This window comes from Anopheles coluzzii, chromosome 2 (genome assembly GCF_943734685.1).
Source record: "Anopheles coluzzii chromosome 2, AcolN3, whole genome shotgun sequence".
NCBI lineage: Eukaryota > Metazoa > Arthropoda > Insecta > Diptera > Culicidae > Anopheles > Anopheles coluzzii.
The window spans coordinates 102,468,963-102,493,422 of NC_064670.1; the positions used below are offsets into that span (position 1 = coordinate 102,468,963).

General features: G+C 47.3%; 3 protein-coding genes across 4 annotated transcripts; 2 read left to right on the forward strand and 1 right to left on the reverse strand.

Moving 5' to 3' along the window:
* The first annotated feature begins 84 nt into the window (after positions 1 to 84).
* Positions 85 to 2,358, forward strand: LOC120953063 (pentatricopeptide repeat-containing protein 1, mitochondrial). The gene is made up of 2 exons (XM_040372740.2): positions 85 to 1,585; positions 1,652 to 2,358. The coding sequence occupies exons 1-2, from the start codon at positions 188 to 190 to the stop codon at positions 2,282 to 2,284; spliced, it is 2,031 nt and encodes a 676-aa protein (XP_040228674.2). The 5' UTR covers positions 85 to 187; the 3' UTR covers positions 2,285 to 2,358.
* A 1,417-nt stretch (positions 2,359 to 3,775) lies between these two features.
* Positions 3,776 to 20,204, reverse strand: LOC120953062 (glycogen-binding subunit 76A). 2 transcript variants are annotated; one of them, XM_049607549.1, is made up of 6 exons: positions 20,102 to 20,204; positions 19,047 to 19,538; positions 18,272 to 18,611; positions 9,622 to 9,672; positions 7,659 to 7,821; positions 3,776 to 6,050 (listed from the first exon to the last, which is right to left on the reverse strand). In XM_049607549.1, coding segments are annotated over exons 2-6 (2,523 nt in total). In that variant the 5' UTR covers positions 19,048 to 19,538; positions 20,102 to 20,204; the 3' UTR covers positions 3,776 to 4,082. The 2 variants fall into 2 exon arrangements, with proteins under 2 accessions (XP_049463506.1, XP_049463507.1); XM_049607550.1 differs by lacking the exon at positions 9,622 to 9,672.
* Positions 20,205 to 21,771: 1,567 nt separating this feature from the next.
* LOC120953065 (divergent protein kinase domain 1B) lies at positions 21,772 to 24,346 on the forward strand. Its single transcript, XM_040372743.2, has 4 exons — positions 21,772 to 22,772; positions 22,834 to 23,001; positions 23,072 to 23,764; positions 23,840 to 24,346. The coding sequence occupies exons 1-4, from the start codon at positions 22,563 to 22,565 to the stop codon at positions 24,050 to 24,052; spliced, it is 1,284 nt and encodes a 427-aa protein (XP_040228677.2). The 5' UTR covers positions 21,772 to 22,562; the 3' UTR covers positions 24,053 to 24,346.
* The last annotated feature ends 114 nt before the right edge of the window (positions 24,347 to 24,460 follow it).

Below are 24,460 nucleotides of genomic sequence, written 5' to 3' on the forward strand. Positions count from 1 at the left end.
AAAAAGACCGTCCAACTTGCCACCGTGTAAACGTACATTAAGCAGTCAGCTGTCAACTTGAGCCGGCAGCGCAATTGCGAAACGTCATGTTGGATGTAAATATAAACACATGCACTCGGCAATGTGCGGCACGGTCCAGCCTCAGTGGAAAAGAATGTGAAAAAGTGTATTTTAGTGATATTTAAACATGTCCTCCATCATACTGAACACACTACGGAGACAGTGCGTCAGCCAGTTCCGCACGCGACTACTCCAGCAGTCGTTTTTGACGACAACAAGCCGTGGATTTCACATCGCACCAATCGCCTGCGCCCCCAAACCCCACCAAAAGGATGAATTTTCCCACCTAGAGGCTGCTCACAGTCCGGACCAGTTTGGCACACTGTCGCCCCAAGTAGACGAACCGGAAACACCTGATGAGGGTGATCTAAAGGAGGAAGACTTTCTGCAAAACATACCCGCCCCGGGACAGAAGCTGTCCGTACGGCAGTATGCCGACCTGATCAAGGACCACCTGAAGAACAACCGCATCAGGGAGGCGCTGGATGTGGTCGAGGTGCGCATGAAGCAGGACCGGGTGAAGCCGGTCAACTACCACTTCAACCTGCTGATTGGTGGGTGTGCCCGGGTAGGCTACAGCAAGAAAGCGTTTCAGCTGTACAACAAAATGAAACAGCACGACCTGAAGGTGACGGGCGGCACGTACACGTCGCTGTTTAATGCGTGTGCGGTGTCGCCGTTCCTGGGCGATGGGCTGAAGCGGGCGAACCAGCTGCGCGAGATCATGCTGGAAAAGGGGTACGAGCCGAACGAATCGAACTACAATGCGATGATCAAAGCGTACGGACGGTGCGGCGAGCTGAAGACGGCGTTTCAGCTGGTGGATGAGATGGTGGCGCGGCGGTTGAGCATTGGCACGGATACGTTCAACTTTTTGCTGCAGGCGTGCATTAGCGATCGAGAGTATGGGTTCCGGCATGCGCTGCTCGTGTGGCACCGGATGCAACGGATGCGGATCAGCCCGGATCGGTACTCGTTCAATCTGTTGCTGCGCTGTGTGCGGGACTGTCAGCTGGGCGATCTGGAGACGACGCAGCAAGTGATTGAGCAAATTCTCTCGGAAAGCATTGGAGGTAATGGCGGGAAACAGGTGCCAGCGATTGAGGAACCGTCGATTGAAGCAGTGGAGCGGTCGGAAGAGGACAACGCGGAACAGCAGCAGAAGCTCGCTACAATCGTCACAAATCGAGAGCTAACCGAGCGTCTCAATCACGAAGGTGTTCCGGATCTGCTATCCCCCCAACCCCACCTCGGCAGCTTGGTAAGGTTGGGCGAAGTGCGAAAACCGGAGGATCGTTTGCTGCTGCTCGGTGGCTCGTCGAACGTGTTCGCAGAAATGCGACGGTGCGGGGCCGAGCCAGACATACGCACCATTACCGAGCTGCTGGACGTGATTCCTTCGACGTATGCCGCCGAAAAGCAGCTGCTCGGTACGATCAAGCAGCTCAAGCTGCGGTGCGATATCGATTTCTTTAACATTCTGATTAAAAAGCGATCGATGCGGTTCGACTATGAGGGTGCCAAGGTACGAAGGTTCTGTTTATTTTACTTGAATTTAATTGTAATTTACGTTTGTCCATTCCACCTCCAGGACGTGCTGTACATGATCGAGGCGGCCAACCTGGAACCGGACATCGTCACGTACGGTGTGCTGGCGCTCGGCTGCCAAACGCAGGAGGAAGCCCGCTCGCTGCTCAAGATGATGCACGAGGCGGACGTGCGCATGAACATACAAATCCTCGGCGCCATGTTGCGGCAGGGTTGCGCGAAGCAAAACTTTCGCTACGTGACGGAAATCTTGCAGATCGTGAGGCGCGAGCGGCTAAAACCGAACGAACCGTTCCTGCGCCATCTGGAGGAGTTTGGCCGGGTGTGCGAAAAGCGGGACCGCGAGTACGATGCGAAACCGCGCAAAAGGGGTAAGGATGAGTTTAAGCAGGAGTACAACCGGTACCGGATGCAGCTGGATGCGTGGCGCGAGCATATGGGATTGCAGGGGTTGGCGCTTGATCAGGCGCTCGGCATTGTGCGCGAACATCCGTGGGAACAGTTTAAGGAGCCGCAGGCGGAGGGGTATGAGGCGGTGAAAAATCCAAAGCTACGCCACAAGCGAAAGAAGCAACACTCGATACGAAGGGTCGATGTGGAGGCGATTGAGGACGATGATGATCGTGGGCAAGGAAAGGAGCACGATCAGACGAAGGAAGTGAAGTTAGCGCATTAGCCGGAAGGAGTGTAGCCAGCACGTAACTAAATAAACGTGAGCCGTAGAATGTGATTTAGTCGAATGAAGTAAAACCTTCCGTTCGTTGTTTGGTATTTTAAATAATGCGCACTTTATTTCAACCTCTTAAATGACTATAACTGGCCATTCGTTCTCTCCTCTCTCCCTCTCTATATCATTTTTTTTTACAAACATTACATCAACCAAGGTGTTTACTCCCGACCGTTTTCCCAGGTGAGGGATTGCCCACGTGTCATGGGTTGCTACGATGGATGGGCTGATGCGATCACGATCGTTTTTCTCCGCCACAGTAGTGCCACTCCACACCACACAAATCAGCGCACACTAATTACACCGGCATATTACGCACCTGCTCTCACAGCTATTGCTAACGTCCTACCAATTACTAAAACAAAAAACCTTTGGGATGATATTACAATTCCTAAACACGCGGGTTAGTGTAGAATGGGATTATAAGGGAAAATGGAGGAGGGAGGTTTGTTTACAGTGTTCTGCTTTGTTTTTATATTTTAAGACACTATTGTTTATTATGTATTACAGGGTTTTCCAGGGTTTTCTCATAGTTGTCGGACTCTTCATTGACTCTTTCTTTTGGGAAGTGAACTTCATACGTTGGAAATTGGACCCTATGGCATCCTTTTTGGGACAGGCTCCTTGGAGATTCCGATTGGATTTGTCCAACAAGGATGCTATAGAGTCAAATTCCTATTACATTGAGTTCATTTCTAGTAAGAAAGAGTCAATAAAGTGCCGCACAGCTATGAGAACTCCTGGAAAACAGTGTATCGCTTCGCTAGTGCCTCCGTCCTTTGCTTTCCCTCTGTTTCAGCGTACAATATGGTCTGTTTTTCTTTCGCCTTCTGCTTCCTTCCCTTCCCGTTCAATTGGTGGTCGTGTGAATTATTTCGGGGTGAGATATCGTGTGAACCTTACAACACTATGCACTTTGCTTCTTCGTCCCTTTTTCGTTATTTATGTACAATTAGTAGCACTTCCACTACTACCACTACTATTACGCTACTAAACATAAACTTTCGCAAACATAACATTTGTGTAACATTTCTTATTTTTTCCTCTTTCTCTCCCTCTCGCTCTCGCTCTCTCGATATCCATTTTTTGTTCGATTCAGCTTTTGTTTTTTTTTTTTTTCCTTTTTCACTAAGATTTGTCTCATCTGGGAACTGAGTTTAACACTACTAAAGCTTTCTTTAATAGGGGGGGATTGCCTTCGGCTACGCACGTGTTTTTGTGTGTGTTTGATTGTTTGAGGAAAATTTGTATTCCTTTGAACTCAATACTTTACTAAAAACTTCGAGTCCAGTGGTGAGGTTTACTTTCGTGCTTTTTCTCTACTTTTTTTTACTTAATTTCATTTTTCACATTTTATTTTTGCTTTCATTTTTTTGTTCCTACCCTAAGCACACTATTTTGTTGTGTCTGTTTTTGTGTCGTATTTGCTTTTTTTGTTCACTTCCTAACTTTGGTACTTTGTTGCTAAGAGTGTGTCTCTGTCGGTGAGTATATTAATTTTCGGTCGGTAGGGAGGGGGGATTGTGTCCTCGCTCGATCGATGTGATAAAAATTTGAATTATTTGTTTTTCTGTTTTTTGTTTTAAATTCCTCTCTGCTCTTTGCTTCTTTGCTCTATAATACTCTACGACCCGACGAGCCCGATCGGTAGCCGATCCATTTTTGTGTCGCGTTTGTGCGACGGGATGGCACAAAGATATTCCTTCCTTTTTGTCCTGCAATTTCAACTATCCTTGCTCTCTTTCGCTTAGTAGAAATTGCTACACCAGGCCGGCTCGGAGCTGAGGGCGGCGGACGGTGTGCTGCCTACGAGCGGCAGCCGGCTCGCGATCATCGGCGTCGGCTGCGTGATCGGCAGGCACTGGAAGACGTAGTTGGTGTCGTAGTTGTTGTCCCAGAACTGCTCCCCCCGGCAGTGGAACCGGATCGCCATCTCGATCCGCTGCCCGACCTGCACCGAGTTGCCGTGCAGCGTGAAGCTAAACTTGTCCGAGAAGCCGTCGCACGAGTTCTCCGCGTACACCGCCTGCAGGTCGGCGTAGCTGCGCCAGTTGTCCAGCGTGTACCGCACGTACACCGACTTGTGGAAGTCGAGATTGCGCACGCGCACCGTGCCAGTGATGGTGAGCGTGATCGGATCGGTGACGGCCGCATTCTCCAGATTCACCTGCTTCTCGCGCACCCGGTCGAGAAAGCAGGGCAGGGCGCCCGGCTGCTGAAACAGCGGCACCAGCACACGGTCCGCCTTCGGCCCGAGGCTAATGATTTCCGGCATCGGTTGCTCCGCGGCCGTGACGATGGTAAGATCCTCGTACGCGGACTGTGGCACCTTCGGCACCTCGTCCATGAACGTCCGCACGTCGGTCAGATCGAGCCCGAGCACGTCCGCAAAGCGGACGATCTTCTTCCGGCCCGGTGTGCCCGGCGGCGTTTTACCCGTTTTGAGCGAAGAACAGCGCCGGATGCGTTGCGGTTTGCTTTCCTCCTCGTCCTCATCGCCGGATGACATAGTCGCCCGGCGGCCCCCACCGTGCTTCCGGTCGTCCTCCTCGTCGTACTCGTTGCTGTCGTTGAACCGGTTCGAGGCGCGATCGTTCCGTTCCGTTTGCTGCTGCTGTTCGTGATCATTGTGCACGATCGTCGTACAATCTTTGAGTATTTTCTCCACCTCCGCCAGCTCGATGGTGGTGGCACCCTGGCAGCCAGTACTGTGCTGCTCACCGGCCCGCCCGTCCTGTGGCTCAATGTCCTCCTCGTACTGTATGCCGTGGCTTCTTAGCCGCTCCAGCTCCGTGTCCGCATTGATCACGACGGTGCCGCGCGGCATTATCGCATGCCCGTTGCCCAGCACGGCTGTTCGGCTGTCCGGCACATCCGTCCCCGAAGTCGTATGCACGCCCTCCTCCTCCTCCAGCGGTTCCATCGTCACGTCCTGCAGCGTGCTGTTCGAGTTCGAGCTCATGCCCGTAAACGTCGAGTGGTTCGATTCGGTCGACTGGGACGGTGGCAACGATTCGGAGCAGCTGTCACTGTCGGCGGTGGCCGCAATATACCCCCCGACCGGAACCGCGTGCCCGTTGGCCGTTTGACTAGAGTGAAGCAGTGCGGTGAACGGGTTGGTCGGTGAGGTAGCGCTGGCCACGGTGGCACTTTCGACGGTTTGGTGCTGCACGGTCGTGCGCAATGCGCAAGCCGGTGGTGGTGCCGGTATCGTGCAGTCGTAGTACTCGCAACCGCTATTGACCGATCGCTGCTCCGGATCGGAGCTGTCCGGATCGTAGAACTGACAGTCGGACGAGCTGCTGTGGCTGCTGGCCGCCGAACCCTGGGGCGTAGAGCAGGGAGAGGAACAAACGTAGCCCGATTCGGGTGCTTGTTGCTGTTGCTGCTGCTGCTGCACTACGGTCGTTGGGTCTTTAGCATCTGGTGCGGTGGTCAAGGGCAATCCCGTCGGTGTGGCCGTTGCCGTTTCGATTAAACGTGTGTACTCGCATTCTTCGACCGGCGAGCTAGGGCTTTCCACCTCCAGGCCAAAGTCGAAGCAGGAATCGGCCTCGGCACTGTTGGGCACCACCAGGGAGCGTAGCGGCTGAAGGCTCGTTACGCCCGTCTGGTCGGTAGTGTTTGCCGCCGACAGCCAGGTGTTTTCCGTGTGCCGATCGTCCGCTGCCGTAAGTTGGCTCTCGTCCTCATCGTCATCATCACCGGTGCTGCCCTGGAAGAAGAAGAAGAAGAAGAAGAAGAAAAAGAAGGGGGGAAACATTAGAAAATGTCACTCGAAGCACTCAAAGCACTGTAAGTACTCAAAGGAACCAAAGAGCTACAATAGGAAGGGTTCGTTTGGTGTTAGTGTGTCATGGAAACTGCTTGGAAACGCTGCTAGTGATCAAGGTTCATAATTTACTACAGGTCGGTCCGTCTGTCTGGTACTTTGGTACTTTGCCGTCTGGTACTTTGGCCAATTTTCATTTGACAGCTAGGGAGTTCAAAGTTAGCAACTCTTAAGGCCGGGCTACATTGATCGTACTCGCACGCGTAATTTTGATTTTCACTAGCGCATCTGGCGGCGGCTGGTCGAAGCTTTTTTTGGTCATCGAGGGAATGGACCTGCCGGATCTAAAAATTAAGTAGTTTTTCCATCGTTTTCCATTGCAAAAATGGATGCAATGCGTGCAAGACATGTGTATCTACGTTTTACAATACTTTTCTCCTCCGATTTAAGTAAAAAACATGAAAAATTAACGTATTTTCTAAAGCGCTCCAAATTGTTTGGAAAAATGCTTCGATCAGCCGCCGCCAGGTGCGCTAGTGAAAATTAAAATTACACCAGAGAGTACGATCAATGTAGCCCGGCCTTTACAAAGTCCTTAGCAACTTACTCCCTATCTGCCAATCTCCAAAGAAATCCTCATCCAACATGGCTACCAAAGTACAAGGTTTTCCAAGTCAGTTTCGAATGTAAACATTGTTATTCGCCGCATCCAAGATGTTTTTTCAACCGCTGTCAAATGGTTTATTTGTTTCAAAATGAAATTTCAGTTTCAACACTTGATTTTCAACACATAACAAAGAACTGTCAAACTCATTCCAGCTTGAGTCGTGTTGAAAATCATGTTGGAGAAATTAAAAATTGTATTGTGATGGAAATGAAATGTCAGATCGATGTGGATCAACATTTTGCATGCATTTTTGAATAACAATGTTTACATTCGAAAATGACTTGGAAAACCCTGTAAGAGCTAAGGATCTATCTATAGTATATCTAGGCACCTTGGTAGTGATGTGTTTTTGAAGCTGTTTATAATGATGTGTGTTGGTGTTGAGAATCGGACCAAGTTGGCAAGCAAGAATTAAGGAAACAGGGGAGAGAGGGGAGGGGGATGCGGGAGCTATCCATGCAGTCTAGTGTTGGGTAAATCAGATTCAGATCCATGAATCTTTGAAATGATTCTATGAATATGAATCTTGGTTAGAAAGATTTATGAATCTCAAAAGAATCATATATCTCGAAAGTTTCCCGAATCTCAAGCGATTCATACATCTCCAAAGATTCATAGAGCTTGAGCTTCTTATTATTCTTCTTCTTGGCGTATCAACCTACGTGGTCCTGTGCACCATCGTATGTAGAATTTCGAGACTTCTTCGAACCAGATAATTTGTTTTGCTAGATTCATGCGAGGCTTGGAGATTCACGAGTCTTTAGATATGCATGAATCATGGAGATGATTCATTAATCTTTAGAGATTCGATTCGAGATTCAAATCACTCATCGCAACGAAGATTCCTATGGATGAATGCAACCCAACACTAATGCAGTCCTTACCTGGGAGCCAAGATTTCGTAGGCGTGACTGCAAGCTCCGGGCGAAGGCTTCGGCACGGCTCCGGCAAGACATACCGATCGGGAGCAGTGCGGTGATCCCGCACGGTCTGTCAGGTCCAGTCGCAGACGGATCGCCCGGTGTGGTCATGGAAGCAAGGCAGTTTCTGTGTTCGAGGAAGAAGAGCAGATCGAGACATGGAGGGAAACCATATGAGTACTGAATCGGGCAATCGGGAGCAAATTAACTAGGTACTACACTGTTCCGGATAAGGTATGTCCAAGAATAAATGTTCCAGGCATCTGTACTGCCCAAAAGGATGAAGCTGTTAGCCACACAAAATGGAATGGAAATACACCAGATGCCTTAATGAAAGGTTAACAACTGATATTTTTAGCCGATGGAACTCGAACGCGATAGCGATAAGCAGTATGAGGAGTATGGAGTGGCAATTACTGGGGAACAGTATGTACGGATATTTTTCATCCACTTCTTGGCGAAATTTTGGGGCAATTTGGCACTCAAGTGTCCGGCCAGACGACCATTGGACGATCATCGATTGGACTCTGGGATTGCAGGAACACAAATTGATGGTAAATCAGGCAAAGCATCCAAATATTTGCCGAAATGGGATCCTTCTTGCCATCTTCCTTTCTTTGATCGAAACCTCTCAAAATATTTTTGTAAGAGAGAGAGAGAGAGAGGGAAAACGAAGAAAGCACTTTTGCGCAATATTTTCAACGGCGCACCCGCCGACGGTTGAACGCACCAGCGCCACACACACACACACAGGTTTTTTTTTTTATTTTGCCTTTTCTACATTCAATTAAATTTATTTATGGCACGAAAACGGACGTATGGTCTCCTTCTGGCCCTGTCTCTGCGCCAGTGACGCATGTTTCTCCGCTACCTTCCCATATGTCTCGGCCTCCATCATGTGGGGCTGCTGGGCTGGCGGGCAAGTGGTGAATATCACGAGGTTGATGAATTAAATTGCGCTCGATCTCGCGATCCCCAATGGGGGAAATGCTTCCCCGTTTTGGATCGGTATCGCATTGACGCATCTCTCTCTCTCTTTGTATGCGCGTCACTTTCGATGCGAACGAGCCTGTTTGTCTCCCTTTTTAAGTGATCCATTACAACAAAGAGCTAGTTGAATTGCACTTTTTATTGTTTTGAGGGGATTCAAGACACCGTTATCACCTTCAGTGCACTTTAAAAAGCAAACCCCCTAAGAGCGATACCAAAAAATTCGATTAAAAAGCCACGGCTTTCGAACGTGGTCATCATCCGCATCTATTTTATCGTACACGACGATGCTTTCGGTTGCGGATTCTTTCTATAAATACTTGTTGTGTGGCGCCGCGTAACGTACACGCGCGTCCTTTTTCCTTGCACAAATGGGACATGCGAAGCAACGGTGAACACGATCGATGGGACGAAGGGGGGAGAGGGCGGCCAAATGAGGGCGAATGTTTATGATAGTGATAGGCTCGATCAGCAGAGTGAAGGTGTATTAGGAAAGCGAAAAAGCTTCCGGGACAACTTTTATGTAAAAAAAGTGAATTGTCTGTTTTGTGTTTCACGATGCTTATGAAGTATAATAAGCAGTTCGATAAGAAACATAAATAAAAAAAAAACATTGTTTGTTTACATGTTTTTTGTGCCAGAATTTGTGTGAATTGAATTTAAAAAGAAGCAAAAAAGCAATGTGTAAGTTTAACAATAAGTAAACTCGTAAATGAATAAAGAAAGCGATATAAACAATTTACAGAAAATAAAAAATAAAACAGATAAATAAAGCGACAACAAAAGAAAGTAGACAACAGCAATAAAAAAGCGAACAAGAGAAAATAAAAAAAAAACAAACAGAAGAATATTTTTTACACAAAAAAGCAACAAAAAAACAATAACAACAAAACAAAGAAACTCGAAAAAATAGAGACAAAAAGGAAGCAATAAAAACCTGATCAAAATGATCCACCCCCAGGCGTAGAGTGACCAAGCTTCATGTAATCTGGAAAGGAATAAATCGAAAGGATAATTAAAACTATATTCCGACACATGCACACACAGACGCACAGGCTCACTATTGGATGGCATTATCACGGTGTTAAGGCCGGGCTACATTGATCGTACTCCGTAGTGTAATTTCGATTTTCACTAGCGCATCTGGCGGCGGCTGTCGGAAGCAATTTGGTAAACAAATTGAAGCCGCTTCAGAAAATATGTAATTTTTCCATGTTTTTTACTTAATTTGGATGAGAAAAGTTTTGTAAAAGGTAGATGCACATGTCTTGCACGCATTCCATCCATTTTCGCATCAAAAAACGATGGAAAAACAACTTAATTTTGAGATCCGGCACGACCATTCCCTCGACGACCAAAAAAAGCTTCGGTCAGCCGCCGCCAGATGCGCTAGTGAAAATCAAAATTACACCAGAGAGTACGGTCAATGTAGCCCGGCCTTTAAGGCCGGGCTACATTGATCGTACTCGCAAGTGTAATTTCGATTTTCACTAGCGCATCTGGCGGCGGCTGACCGAAGCATTTTGCCAAACAATTTGGGGATGCTCCAGAAAATACGTTATTTTTCATTGTTTTTTACTTCAACTGGTCTGAAAAAGCTATGCAATTGATAGATGAATATGTTGTGCAAGTATTCCAGTCGTTTTCGCATCGAAAAACGGTTAAAAAACTACTTAAATTTGAGATCCGGCACGACCCTTCCCCCGACGACCAAAAAAAGCTTCCACCAGCCGCCGCCAGATGCGCTAGTGAAAATCAAAATTACGCGTGCGAGTACGATCAATGTAGCCCGGCCTTTAGTGTAGTTGTTGTGTTCGTAAGAGGTTGCGTAAACTGAGGAAACGCCAGCTGACTCCTTCTTCTCCGACCGACACCAGACACGGTCGCGTCACGCCACCCAGGGAAAGTGTTACTTTGAAGGACAAGATGGTGGCGCGCGCGTGGTACCACCGAACTAACAAACCAACCGGAGGTAAGTGGTGAGTAGAAGGAGAGTAGGAAAACAAGGATACAACATCGTGAAAAAACCGAAAACCCCCCCGCCCCTGCTCCCCAAAAGGGTAGGAAAGGGGGTTAGAAAATCCGGTTGAGACCGAAAATGCTTTCGAACGCGATACTATTTCTCTACTATTCTTAGCTTCAAACCCGACGCGAACGTGGCGGCAGGAGAGAAAGACGCAAGGGACCACCACCACACCATCGAAATGTGCGAATGCGAAACCAAACATGCCTTTTTCGAGTGCGGAGATGTCACGCAGCATGCTGTGGTGGCTGCCGTTGTGTTTGCAAAAAAGGTAGGAAAGGAGTGCGGTCGAATCGAAAGACACAAACAACAGTCGCAGCAAGCATTGGTGCCATTGATTCCGCCAACGGTGTACACACGACACGGGAAGGATGGTTTTGGGACCATCAATGAGCAAAGTAGCAGCAATGTTGCCGTGGTCATCGTTGTTGTAATCCCAAAAATAAAGACGAATGTCAATGTCGAGTGGCGCGAGCGTGTGTGTTTGTGTGTGGTGTGATTAGATGATACCGATTTCAAACGACACACACGGTGGGACGGACACGCTAGCAACGTGGTGTTTGTCGGTGTCAGATTCAAACGATAATAGTAATTTCTATCGAGAGAGAGAGAAAGAGAGAGAGAGAGAGAGAGAGAGGGAGAGGGAGAGCAACAACTCTAATAGAATGTTTGAAAATGGTGCGTGCGTGGTGTTGTTACAATTTAATTATAGACGAGTTTCAATGATGCATTGTGTTAGCGTTCCGAACGGTCCGAATATGCTTTATTGAATATGAAGGCATAAAGTATGGGATGTAACATGATTAACTTGGTAAATGAGTTCGCCCGCAGACACAAAACTATGCCTCCACTGCCAGACAGCTGGCAGACCACGGGTTTGGTGGTGTCTAACCTCATCATGAGAGACAGTAAGGTAGCTTGAGCATTGGAAGTATTTCAGTAATTAGTTACGGAGATGTAATATTAAACGGTAACGATCAACAGTAGTTTGAGTCAGTTTGTGTTGGACAAACTTTGAGTAGAAGCATTAGACAAGGGAAGAATTAGTGTTGGGAGTGTCAGGATTCGGAAGAATCGAAGATTCAATTCAAAAGATCGTATCACATCCCGATGGAAGGAATTGAATCTCGGAAAGATTCCAAAGCGATTCGAATTCGATTAAGTTTCAATTGCTGGATTTCATTGGAATTCCAATAGCTAATTGATCCTGTAGGATTTATTGCAAATTGTTGGGAGAATCCCATTGAGCAACTATAAATGCGCTAATCGTTGCTCCAAAGTGGGATTGGGATTCGGACAGCCACTTTCCCAAACACGAAGATCGAAGAGGAACGATAGTTGCCGTTGCCTAGATACCGCAGTTGCTTTAATTTATTTCATGAGTATCTTGCTCAGTGTTGCGTAGAAAATGGCAAAATGTTCAAAAAACATCCAAGGAAACCACAATTTTATGTCATTTTTCAATCGCTATGATCATTCCCGAATTCGATCGAGTTTGGGAATGTGCCTGGGAGATTCGATTCCCATATACAGTCAACTCTCTCTTATTTGAGAGGCGATGGGACTGTCGAATTAGAGGGGTTTTCAAATTACAGAGGTTGAAAGTGAATGAATGGTCCATACAAACAAGAAAGAGACAGAATATTTAGTATGCAACCTTAACTGTTGCTATAGGAAACATACATAGGAGCATACATCTTTCAATAACCATGGCAACACCATACACAAATAAGAGGGATACAGATTTGAGAGGTTTTCCATATTAGAGGGACAAAAATGTACTGGAAATCAAGGGACTGTGAAAAATGTTCAAATAAGAGAGGTTTCTCAAATTGGAGAGGTGTCAAATAAGAGAGGGTTCACTGTAGTATTCCTTTTAGCATTCTTATTTCCCAACACCAGTAAGGATGCTCTCTGGGACCTTGTCAATGGTTTAATAGATAAACGTTTTGGCGTCTCGCAGGAGGCAAACGGGATTGAATTCCCGTCCAACTGGACTATGGATAAAACGGGAACTGTGGATAAATCACCGGGAGTGCATTCGAAATACAACAATAGTGACGAAGAATAATAGGAGATCGATGTCTATAAACAAAAATGGAAGCTGGCAGCGATTATAAAAATTATGTCGAGAAGGATATTCCATTTAAATTACAGAATGCTATCTACAAGGTAGTACAGTAGAATAGAAATGCTTTAGGTACTGATTAGGAACTGATCTTCAATTAAAGATAATTCAAATACAGAGAATAATGGAGAGATAGAGAACACCTTACAAAAGGTAAATTATAACCAATTAGAATGAACGGATAAAACAAGCTTAGAAAGTTATCTTTACAGAGAGAGAGAGGAGAGATAGAGAAAGATAGTAAGGACCCATAAAGGTAACGATGACTTTAAGAAGTATGATCTTCTACGCTCAGAAAACCTTGACAAAACATCCAAAAGATCCACTTTTTCCATGCTTTCCAATGCTATTTCCACTCCAACTTAGTAATAAACTACTTTGAAACATCTAAAGGGATGAACTTTACAGAATAAATAACTGATCTTAGCATTGTTTAAGACCTTACAGCGCCTCACAGACGACTATTTTCATTTCAAAGTAGTATGTACACTATACTGGTGATAATAGCACCATCTAGGCCGGACTAATTCACACTAATTCCCCATGGTGCGATGCAAAACGGTTGCCACACGTTGTTGTGCCATGCCATTTGACCATCGCAGAAGGAAATTCTGAATAATCTGCTACAAAAAATTGGATTAAGAAACATATCATCCCCTTTGATCTTTAAAACTCCGTCCACTAACAACCGTCAGACAGTTTTGGGTGTGTAAAAGCATTAGCTTGATTAGAGGTATAAACTATCCCATAATTAACAAGCTGCTCATGAGCGGTGCATGCATCACCCACGTGTATACGCTAATCGTAAATCGTACCAACAAGCTGCAAAAGAAGCTACAACTATTCCTCCAGCACCACCACCGCCAGAGCTTTGCTCTTTGCCCGGGCGCTACCGATACCGATTGCATCAATTACACCGTGCATCACCGTTGCATTCTCTCCTTCTCTCTCTCACACACACACTGCCCGTTCCTAATCAACGGGAATACACACACACACACACACACACACACACACACATCGAACGAAGACCGAGAACCGTTGCACCGAAACGATCCGGTCCACTCCGCCGCCTATCAGTCGCACAAAACCAAATGTTGTAAACAATAACAGAGAGAGAGAGAGCAACAGAGCCGTCGTAGCGTTATCGGAGGATGCAGGCGGATTCACGCGGCTTTCCGTGGCGGCTCCGTGGCAAGCGTCGCGTTCGTGTGGTGGCGGAGATTCGTTAGCACAATGTTTACCAACATACATCTGGTACGGGGTGGCAGATAACACACAGCTGATGGAGGAGCAATTGATGCGTGTGTGCGGGTCCGCCTGCTGTAAAGTTGTACACCAAGCGCCACCAGTGGATTAATTACCAGAATTCAATGTTCAGGAAGGAAGAGAGAGAGGTTTGCGAAAGCAAAAATAATAAGAAAAAGTAAAGCAAAATAAAAAAACCAAAATCATTTTAAAGTGTTAAAAGGTCATTTTTTTTGCTGTCTCTGTCAAGCTGTTTTGAAAGCTGCGGAGATTGCAAAGCGCCAGGGAAATGATTCACTCGTCGATTCAGCCTAGATTGCATCGGGATCGGCAGATTGTTATCACACTAACCTTCACAGTCGATCCGGTGCGAAAGGACCATGCATTTAATAATAACGCGTTCTTGGAAAATGGAACTTTTGCACAAATGCGTCTTTTAATCCTACGGAATAACACAGCAGACAAAGAGTTCGATTTTAAACCAATAAAATATGCTTAAATAGGTTTAATTGGACAGATTTACTTGAATTTGATTGGTTTGTTGTTATATATTTATGTATTTTACATTGAAAAATTGTCAAACAAAAAGTAAAACATCAATTTAAGAAGGTTTTAAACGCGACCGGATCGAATGAAAGTTAACATTGTCGTCAAAGCAAAGGCGACATGGAGACGCCTGGTGTTCGTGCGAAGTTCCGTTGCTGCTCCCCACTTTTATCGCTCACACCCCCCCCCCCCCCCCGCCCGCCCCCTCAATTTGGAACTAATTTATCAATTTATGAAATTTAACATTTTCGGCACAGCCACGGTCAAGGGCAGCCGGAGATTTGCCAAATTGAAGCTCAATAGGCTCAATATGCCTGAAACGACGCCTCAATCGCATATAAAAGTAACTCCAGCGTATTTAATAGATTTTGTTGTTGTTGTTAGTTTTACAATAGAAAGGCGGCCTTTTTTAAGCAATACGTCCATTTTGGAACGTTCCTTATGAATACAAAAATGAAATAGTTTGGTAATATTTTATAAGGAAATTCATACATTTTGTAGCTGAAAAATGATGTAAGCGAAAGGCCTCCCAAGTACTGAAGTTAATGCACCAGTCCAATTAACTGTAACTGCAAGACGGGTTGGAAAACGGCAATGGAAGGAAGCGGAAGGTAGGTGCAGAAAACACAGCACAAAATATTCCGGAGCGTGCCGACCGTGCCGTGGTCACCTTCAAATGACATTCCTTTTCGTCCACCGCCACCATTCATGGGAGCAGAAGAGGTTGGAGTGCGGAGGACGCGCGCGCGTCAAAAGATATATATTGTTGCGTTGCCGCCTTCTGCTTTCTTTTTTTTTCTTCTCCCGCCCAGTACCGTGTATCATCATGCACTTCCGCGCCCGCCCGTCTCTCCGGCAGGGACAGGGACACGTTTATATGACCATATGTGACGGTGCGCTTTTGCATCGACGAAAACCGAACCGTGTCGAATGGGGTGTGTCAATTGCATTCGGCAAAAGGGTAAAGAACCGAAGGGGGCACGATCATAATGATAGCAATTCGACGATAATAAGCGTTGCCGCGCCATGTGGGCTGATTAAATCGATTGGCTTTTTTTAAAATAAAATCCCGCTTTTAATTATAGCAAGACGTGCGGATATAGTTTTAGCATTTGAGCGCATTCCAACCGCAACGTTGGGCACAACGAGCGTTCAACCATTTTACGTTAAACTGCACGTGAGAAGATGTCTGTGTGTGTGTGACTGATCCGGGATCAATTAACCGATCAGCTGACGACTTGCCTTCCCTGCCTCGACAACACGGCGGCGCCATGTTTCCAACAGGCTGGGCCGCGGGTGCGGCGTAATTTATCGCGCCCCAAAAACGTTCCCTCTCAGACTGTCTGGGGGCAGACACAGGCAGAGGTGTTCAATTCAGTCCGCCAGCAAGAGGAGCTATTAAAAGTGAACGAGTGGGTGGGCATGGGATCAGCTGTGGGGGGGGATGTATTGCAGGTGAAGGGCTCGGCCAATGGCCCCCAAATGCCGCAAGTGTTTCGCCGCAGTAGCGTCAATCATCACCTGATCGTGACATTTGACCATGATCATCTACCTGTGCGCGATCCTAACTTTCTCAGGGGGGGGTGAGGGAGGGGGGGATGGAGGGTGGGCGAGCAGTTAGTACACCCACTCCCTTGCGGACAATGTTTACGATGGTTACGATCGTGCTCGACCAAGATGATCGTACCAACACTAACAGGAAGGTGACAACAGATCAGGTGAACCATTTCAATACTTCGTGAATTAGGTAAAAGGGGGGAAAAGAGGTGGGGGGGGAGGGGAAGGGTGGAAGCATTCAGTAAGTCTATTTGGCAATGGAAAACCACCGCGTACACCAATGTAAACACCGTGCCGAACACAGCAACTCTCCCGCGTGCATCGTGATCGTCGCGATCGTCAGCGTCTGGTGACCGACAGCAGGACCACCATTGGATTCGATTGGCGATGCTTATTTTTAACAGCATTTACATTAATAACATACACACACACACAGGCACAGGGAACACATTTACTGTGTAGTAGTGTCAACGTAAGGAAATGCCGGGTAAGAGGGGGGAGTTGCAAAGTAGAAGTGTTCGCTTCAAAAATGAAGAAAAATGAAATGCGTTTGTTTGTGTTGGTGAAAGGGCGATCTCAGGATGTTGAAAAAGAAGCTGTTTTCCGTACAGATCCTGGGCGTTCGTGTTTGTTTTGCATTTTCCAATGCGGCGAGCGAAATTGCTTTTCAAGGCGCGCGTTAAAATCACAAAAATACAGTGCTCGCACTGTATTATTTACACAATGGGTGCGTTGGAGGTACATTTTGGCCAAAAATCGTTGTTTTTGGGTTTACTGTTGGTGGTGGGTTTGTTGAATTGTAACGGACCCGTTTTCAAAATTTTGCTTAATGATATTTCTTATGGAAAAAAAATTTACAGAAACTCATTCGAAGAACGTAATGTAAATTGAATTAACAATTTTTGCCAGAAAATTGAACCGTTTTGTGCAAATTTGTTCAAGAATTTGCATGAAATTTTATGTAAATTTAATAAACATTCAAAAAATACAAAAAAAGTCAAATTTAGTACACAATGAAACAGTACAGTACACTAGTCAACAGTATAGCATTAGTCAATTTAAACAAAAATACCAACTAATCACTAAATTATTGATAAAAAAAATCATTAGGCAAGTATATTTTGCAGAAAAATGATAAATTCAACTTACGCGGATGCCTTACGCGGAACGCTTAAACCGCGCATCTGGGAAGCAGACTGTAATCACCTGCAGGAATTTTGGTAATTCCACGTATTCGATGATAGAAATCGATATCGATATCAAATTAAAATGATAAACATTTATCTAATTTAAAATGCATCACTTTTCTCCGTAAAACGATAAGATGAATTTAAAAAAAAAAACAATTAACTTATCAACCAAACGAAAAACAGGATTTGGTTTTTAGGAAGCACATCAAAATTTTGTTCAATAATCTGTACTGAATCATGTGAGGTGCTCATAGCTCTGACAAGAGATGTTCAACACACGGAGTTTCAGCATAGTAGGAATTTATCTTAAAATTCATTATCCTATCTCTAATAGTTCCTAGCCTGCACTAATTCTAGTATACGAGTTCATTCTGTAATATGGAGTTCATAAACTAATTGCATAGCTCATTGCGCTAACATGAGGGTTACTGAATGTGCACTGTATCTGGATTTATTTTAATGTTTCGTAATCTTTAGAGACGACTCTCATCGATTACATCAAACACATTGATTTCCTGTGAGGTATATTATATCATATCATTCGTTCTTTAAAACGTGACCAATGGACTCAATATTCCTTTCAGCTTGTTAACTGCTCCAATATCTTCACAAGAGTTTATCGATTGGGCATCTGTTACGATTGCAAGACGCATAGAATTGGAGAAGAAGCAACCTATCATCAAAATGGTCAATATCAGACGAAGAAAGTAAAGTTATTCAATCGATCCCGCCCGTCTGGAAGAGAGAGAGTTCAGTTGGAGGTCATACTGATGATTGTGGCGAACGAGCGCGCGAACGATCGCTCCAAGCATGTGGTGTGCGGGCGCATGCGTCGTTACCGAAAAAGAAAACATCCCCCTCCACCCCCCACGAAATAAAGTGTCCCACCGCTTACCGTAGCTCTATAAGCAGTCCAATAACGATCGCTGTCACCGTGACGATGATGGTGGGCTGATCGGCGCCAAACAGATGCCGGATCAGCTGCTCGACTGCAAAACCCCCGGTCAGGGTCGTTCGTGAGTTCGTGGGTCGTAGTGTTCGCGCTGTGCCGCAGCAGTCTGCGGTAGAGTTGTGCTGGTCGTAGTCGTAGTCGGCCGCTGGTGGTGCAGGACGCTGTCGTCGCCAAAGTGGGCGCCACTCGGGGGCCGGCTGCGTTTGGCGTGTCGATGACAGACACGGTTCCACTACGAACAGCGGCGTCGTACACTGCTCAGTGAGCACAAAGTGCCTATGCACTTCGTTTGATGACGTTGCAGAATGCACAGGACGCACACACAGACACACGGAAGATGAATAATAACACTATAAGGCTATGGGCATTATACAAGATTTGGAAGAAACGACACTAATGACACCGCACTGGAACAATGTAGCAGCAACACGCACACACACTCGGGTACAGCACCAAGGACGAAGGATTTTAGTGTAAGCGGGATGGCGGGGACGTGCACGAAGAAAGGCCAAAAAAGCGTATGACAACGATATGATGCTCCGTGGCAAGTGGATGGGACCGAAAAGCGAAGCTTTATGTATGTGTGTGTGTATAGCGATGTTTTGACCACCAAAACGAACGACAATTTCCCTTAGTGCACTTTCGAAGGGTTCCGGCGGAGGATTGGTTGATGCTTTAATTTTGCTCTGCTGATTTTTTTTTTCAAACAATTTCTCACTTTTCGCTCCTGTTGTGCACAATATTACACACACACACACACTACACACTACTTCGGCTATTCGTATCTATCTTCCGAGCACCTCCACCAACCACTCCACTGTGTTTCACCGTTTTTCTCTGCTTTAGCTGTTGAAGAATTAACACTTTAGCACCATCGGCAGCACACACTCACTGACCGGATCAACGGAGGATCATTCGTCCCCAACGAACCACACGACACAACCGCACCATAACGATCATCCGCGGAACCCAAGGGCGATCCCGGAACAAGGGGGCGCAGCAATCTGGTGAGCCTCTTGAGTACAGAGACGCGCGAACGAGATGCTTCTGCCGTCCCCCGGTGGACGGTGGCTAACGCAAACCTTTCCTGTGACAGAGGATAGCCGTGCGATGCTATCCTTCCAGAAAGGTGCGCGTACAGCCCAAGGGTGCTGTCGTTGGTGAGTGTGTTTGTGTGATCGAAGTAGCCCTATGTAGCACACCAATGTTCCTAGCGAATGAAGAAGGAGAAGAGAAAAGATTAAAAGGTTGTTCTGAGGAATGTTCAAGAAAGAAACACACACGCACACACGCATACAAACGCAGACACAACTTTGTCCTTCCACTGCTCGAAAGAGGTCACAAGACAACGGAATGCGTGGGACTGATATTACACCAACAGCCTGGGAAGGTCCTGCGAGCTTAGACGAATCTACAGTGATGGTATTGGTACCGTTACATTTTCACACACACACACACACAAACACACAGGCACTGTGAGGGCACTTTAAAAAAGATTCGTTCAATTTGCGCGCCAACGACGACGACACAATGTTACAATTTGCCACAATCATCATCCCCCTGGCGAGGACATCACACTCGAGCAGCACGTGGTCTGCGTGTGTGTGTGTGTGTGGCTGACGGAACGCGAACCAAAACTAATTCACCTCTGCCTGCTCTGATGCAATCAATCGTCGGCCACTTGGATCGAGAAATGAAACTGAACCGAGAACCTTTCGGCTTGGTACGGACACGGCACACGTAGAAGTCCTGCTGGGATGATAAGACACTTACCGGTTGTGGGTGCTACACGGGTTGTCCGTGGTGGTCGTTGCCGAAACCGATGATCGACCCCAAAGAAGGGTCTTTCGGCTCTTTGGGAAGCGTTTTTTGGGCAGGGAGGAGGAGCTCCTGCTCTTGCCAAAAGATTTTTGGGATGACCACTTCCAACCAAGCGCTGTGTCTACGCTGCTCGCGTACTGCACGCTAGCGGCCACAGGGAATGTCCGCTGCTGTACTGTGCTGTGACTGTGTGTGGGTGTGTGTTTTTTTTCGGTGGCAGCGTGGCACCCTGGACACGAAGGAGGCACTCGAAAGATGTTCCGCTGCGGACGTCGCTTTGGCAAAGACTCCCCAGATCAATCGCGGCCCCCTGTGAAAGCGCCAGAGCAGTAGTGGTCGGGCCCGTGTCGGGCCGCCGTCGATACCATTCGCCCGTGTACCAAAACCCCAAAGTGTCAAGAGAAGGACGTTGCAAGGTCGCGGAATGCTCGCCACTTGTCTCTCTCTCTCTCTCTCTCTCTGTGTCTGTGCTCAAACTCGCTTCGCTCGCCCAGCTGATGAGGGCTCTCGCGGTACACGCGAACGCGCTCCCCCGCGCACTCAGTCGCGTTCTCACAGCTGCATAGCAAACATCCCGCGGCACCGTACGGCATGCGTTTCTTATGCTCTGTGCTATGTTGTGTGTGCGTGTACAGGCGCGCATGCGGGTTGTCGTTTCGGGACTTGAGTGCTTGATGCTATGCCGGTGGTGGTTAACCAACGGCCTAGGATCACTTCAGTAGTTCCACGCCTCGTTGTGTAAATTTGAGTAATTTAATACTAATTTATCGTTTACCACAGCCACTGGAAACAATTGCTTTTGCCTAGCTGCAGCAGCTCTAGACGAACACGCATCGTCCTACATGCGCCCGTCGGCTCCCGTTTGACAGATGAGCGCGTAAAGCGAGTGAACTTTCACTCTCGTTCGCTCTGATGAAAGAGAGAGAGAGAGAGAAACAATCAACAAGCACCCGAGAGATGGAAGAGAGAGAAAAGTACGCCTCTCTGGGAGCGTTCTTTTCTCTTTTTTTGTTTGCTTCTTGGTAGATAATGGCGGGTAAATGCACTTACAGCAATGCAACACCCTTCAAGCAAAGCTGTAATTATGGAGGAAGTTAAGTCATACTAAAACCGATAGCGATGATTAGATTACATGATAAGATAGAGGGCAAATCACTCAGAAAAGGTGCCACTTTGGGGAAGCAGGATAAATAAAAGAATTGTTAAAATTCTTGAGATAAGAAACCGCCATGTAAACACTATCTCAACTACTGAAGATAAGGTGATAAGATCGTATTGGAATAATCTGCCTTTTTTTTTTAATTGCAAAAATGCATTTTTTGTTTGTATATTCCAGACAATCGGGAAGATTCGACACAATACCTTGGGAACTGGGTCATACCAGCGGTTGGCTTTGTTTCCTGAGGCGGAGATCGATCAACCCGGTGCAACGACCTCATGTAAATGACCTTTGTGGCAGGCAGGTGGAACACACACACACATGCACTGTTATCTGCAGGAAGTGCGATACACGTTATCAAGAAAACGGCGAATTCGCGGATGCAGTTTTGGGACTGCAAGATGACGCGTACGTGAATTGATTGCGCCATTTAAATTCGTGTAAACAGATTCGATTTTTTAAAGCTTATTTTCAATTTTGGGAAATAACAGGATCCTGACGAAATTTGCACTGACGCACACCTCACTCGCTTTTTGTTGTGCAACATCATCATGCGCGTCCTCCCCTGCTGCATTCGAGCGTGCGTGCTGCGTGCGGAAGGCGGAACACCACGTGCTTCTTCACCAAGAGTTGAATGAATTCGAAACGGCGAATAAGGCGAGCACACCACGATAAAGGTTAGCAGCACGCGCCGAGTGTCTTGACGCCTTGGAGGGAATTCCAATTCCTCCGAAGCAGAAACATGCGCAATGGCACTCCGCTCCGCTCCATGTTCCACGCTGTTTGGGAACTTTCAACGTATAAATCCTTCCAAACGCGTCATATGACGTCACTCGCGAAAACAAACCCAAACCCTGAACGCCCATCTCCCCAGCACCCACCAGGACCGACAGAATGGACAGGCGCACGCATGGCAAAAATGTTTTGCGCCCTTCACGGGCACACGGGCTGTGACAGTTTTGGGTAGGCGCGGACAGTTGTTTTTATGTAACAAAATCAATTCGGCCCCCATAGGCCCCAAGAGCCGAAAAAAGAACGACCGACAAACGGCCGGCCATTTGTTTGTTTTGCCGGGGTCACAGTGTGTTTGTGTGTGTGTCGGTTGGCGGCATCACCGGAAGTTTGATTTGGTTTCCTGATTTTTTGTTTTGTTTTATGCACCAAAGGTAAGAATGCATCAGCAGTAGCGGCTGCAAAACAAATCAGCCAAGTGACACACACACACAAGTGGGGAACCGGAAGTAACCACCAGCAATGACAATCAGCAGCAACAGTGCGCTGGTGATGCACAACCGGTTCAAGAACATGACCCGCCGGTTGCGCTTCTCGCCGCGTAGACGCCAGTACTGTGTGCTGACCAGTGCCGCGATCCTGCTGCTGGTAGTGGTCGGTGTCATGGGCTACCTGCTGACCGGCATGCACTACTGCTTCGATGTGCTGGTCGAGTGGAAGGTGTCTAAAATAGTAAGTTAAACGTAAGTTCAATGTAAACCGTCTCCTAAGGCTCGCTTCACGCATTTCCCAGTGCAATCAGTATTACACGAACGAAGTGACCGGCTACATGTGTCCGGAGCTGTGTGCCGGCGATACCATCTCGGAATTTCACTGTCCGCCCGCTTCCCACGCGGCAGCGTATCCGTTCAATGCGCATCGCTTTCTGGCCCGCAAAGCCCAACAGTTTGTGGTGGTGAAGGTAAAGGTTAGCGAAAATGTTTGATGAGAGCTGCTTACCGAACTTTGGTTCCCCATATCTCACCCTGCAGCATGCCGTGCCGGATGCAAGCTACGAGAAGCTGTCCTGGATCGACAGCCACCGGCAGGAGGAACACTACCCGACCGAGCAGGAGTACGGCGGTATCGTGCGGCGCTACATCGAGCTGCGCTACGGCGTGCAGCTTCCGTTCGACAAGCTTGCGGGGCTGCTGGCGCTGAAGAACAAAAACAATCGCATCCTGTTCCACGCCAGCATGCGCAACAGCTGGAACCTGATCCAGAACAACGAGTACCTGCTGAGCCGGCTGTACGAGGAGAAGGAGATTTTCCCGCAGGTGCTCGGTACGTGCGGCGAGCTGTTCCTCACCGAGCTGCTCGAGACGGTGGAGTTTGTCGATGAGGGCCGGTACCATTTTACCAACCACATCGACCTGTCCAAGTGGCGGTACCATCTGAAGGTGGCCGTGCTGGTGCTGGACTATCTGGACGAGATGGGCCAGAACCGGTTCCAGATGTGTTCGGTGGTGCTGGGCGGGTTTGGGATAAGTGACAGCCGGATGAAGTATCACGACTTGCGGCACATCAGTACGGAGGCGGCCATCGATCGGCGGCTGTCGGATGGGCGCACGTGTGCGGTGGATGCGGACTGTAGCTACTACGATTGCCGCAGCCGGTGCAATGCGACCAGCCACCAGTGTACGGCCGGTTTGCTGAACAACAATCTGCAGATTGTCTGTGAAAAGGTAAGGAGAAGTGTTAGATTGAGTTGGAACAGGAGGGTACGATTGAATGAGCATTTTACCTTGCTTTTCCCGCAGATATTTCGCGGCACTGCCGAGGAGCCCGGGATCCTGGTGACGGAGAAAAGCTCGCCCCGGTTGCTTCGCATACTGGACCGGTGTGCGCGACCGGCTAGTCGGTCGGATGTGGACGCCGCCCGTCCGTGGGGCCCTTCGAAGACGCTGAAGAAGCAGCTGTACAACGAGCTGACCAGCATTTACGAGCAGCTTGCCTCCTCGCTGTACTCCTAACTTTGGGGTGCGCTTTCGCACCGGGAAATGGCGAGACGCGTTAGTCAATGGCAGTGATAATCAAAAACACGTGTGCGCACAGACACGTTGTGCGTACAAGTAACACACATGGTATTAAGCGGAGATGCAGTTCGGTTGCAGTTCTCGGAGACAATCTCTCTCTCTCTATCTCTCTGCGTAACGATATTATTTACGATATTCTTTCAACGCTTATTAACGGGCTATGTAGTGCAGAGCATTCAGAGGTGAAGTAGAGTGAATAAACCACACAGTAACAGTATTGTGGACAATCGACACCACCGCTGCCGGGGAAGATCTTCGGACGTGTTGTTCGGCTGGTATCAGGTGGAATGGCGCAACGTACCTTTTTGTTCGTAGTCAAAATTCCTTTAAACACTTTATTTAACC

Excerpts from the sequence above, each read along its gene's own strand:
- LOC120953063 (XM_040372740.2), top strand. The coding sequence starts at position 188 with ATGTCCTCCATCATACTGAACACACTACGGAGACAGTGCGTCAGCCAG. Across the intron at positions 1,586-1,651 it reads TCGACTATGAGGGTGCCAAG|GACGTGCTGTACATGATCGA; the intron begins GTACGAAGGTTC and ends TTCCACCTCCAG.
- LOC120953062 (XM_049607549.1), bottom strand. Across the intron at positions 7,822-9,621 it reads GGGTGGATCATTTTGATCAG|AAACTGCCTTGCTTCCATGA; the intron begins GTTTTTATTGCT and ends CCTCGAACACAG. Across the intron at positions 6,051-7,658 it reads TACGAAATCTTGGCTCCCAG|GGCAGCACCGGTGATGATGA; the intron begins GTAAGGACTGCA and ends TTCTTCTTCCAG.
- LOC120953065 (XM_040372743.2), top strand. The coding sequence starts at position 22,563 with ATGACAATCAGCAGCAACAGTGCGCTGGTGATGCACAACCGGTTCAAG. Across the intron at positions 22,773-22,833 it reads AGTGGAAGGTGTCTAAAATA|TGCAATCAGTATTACACGAA; the intron begins GTAAGTTAAACG and ends CGCATTTCCCAG. Across the intron at positions 23,002-23,071 it reads AACAGTTTGTGGTGGTGAAG|CATGCCGTGCCGGATGCAAG; the intron begins GTAAAGGTTAGC and ends CTCACCCTGCAG.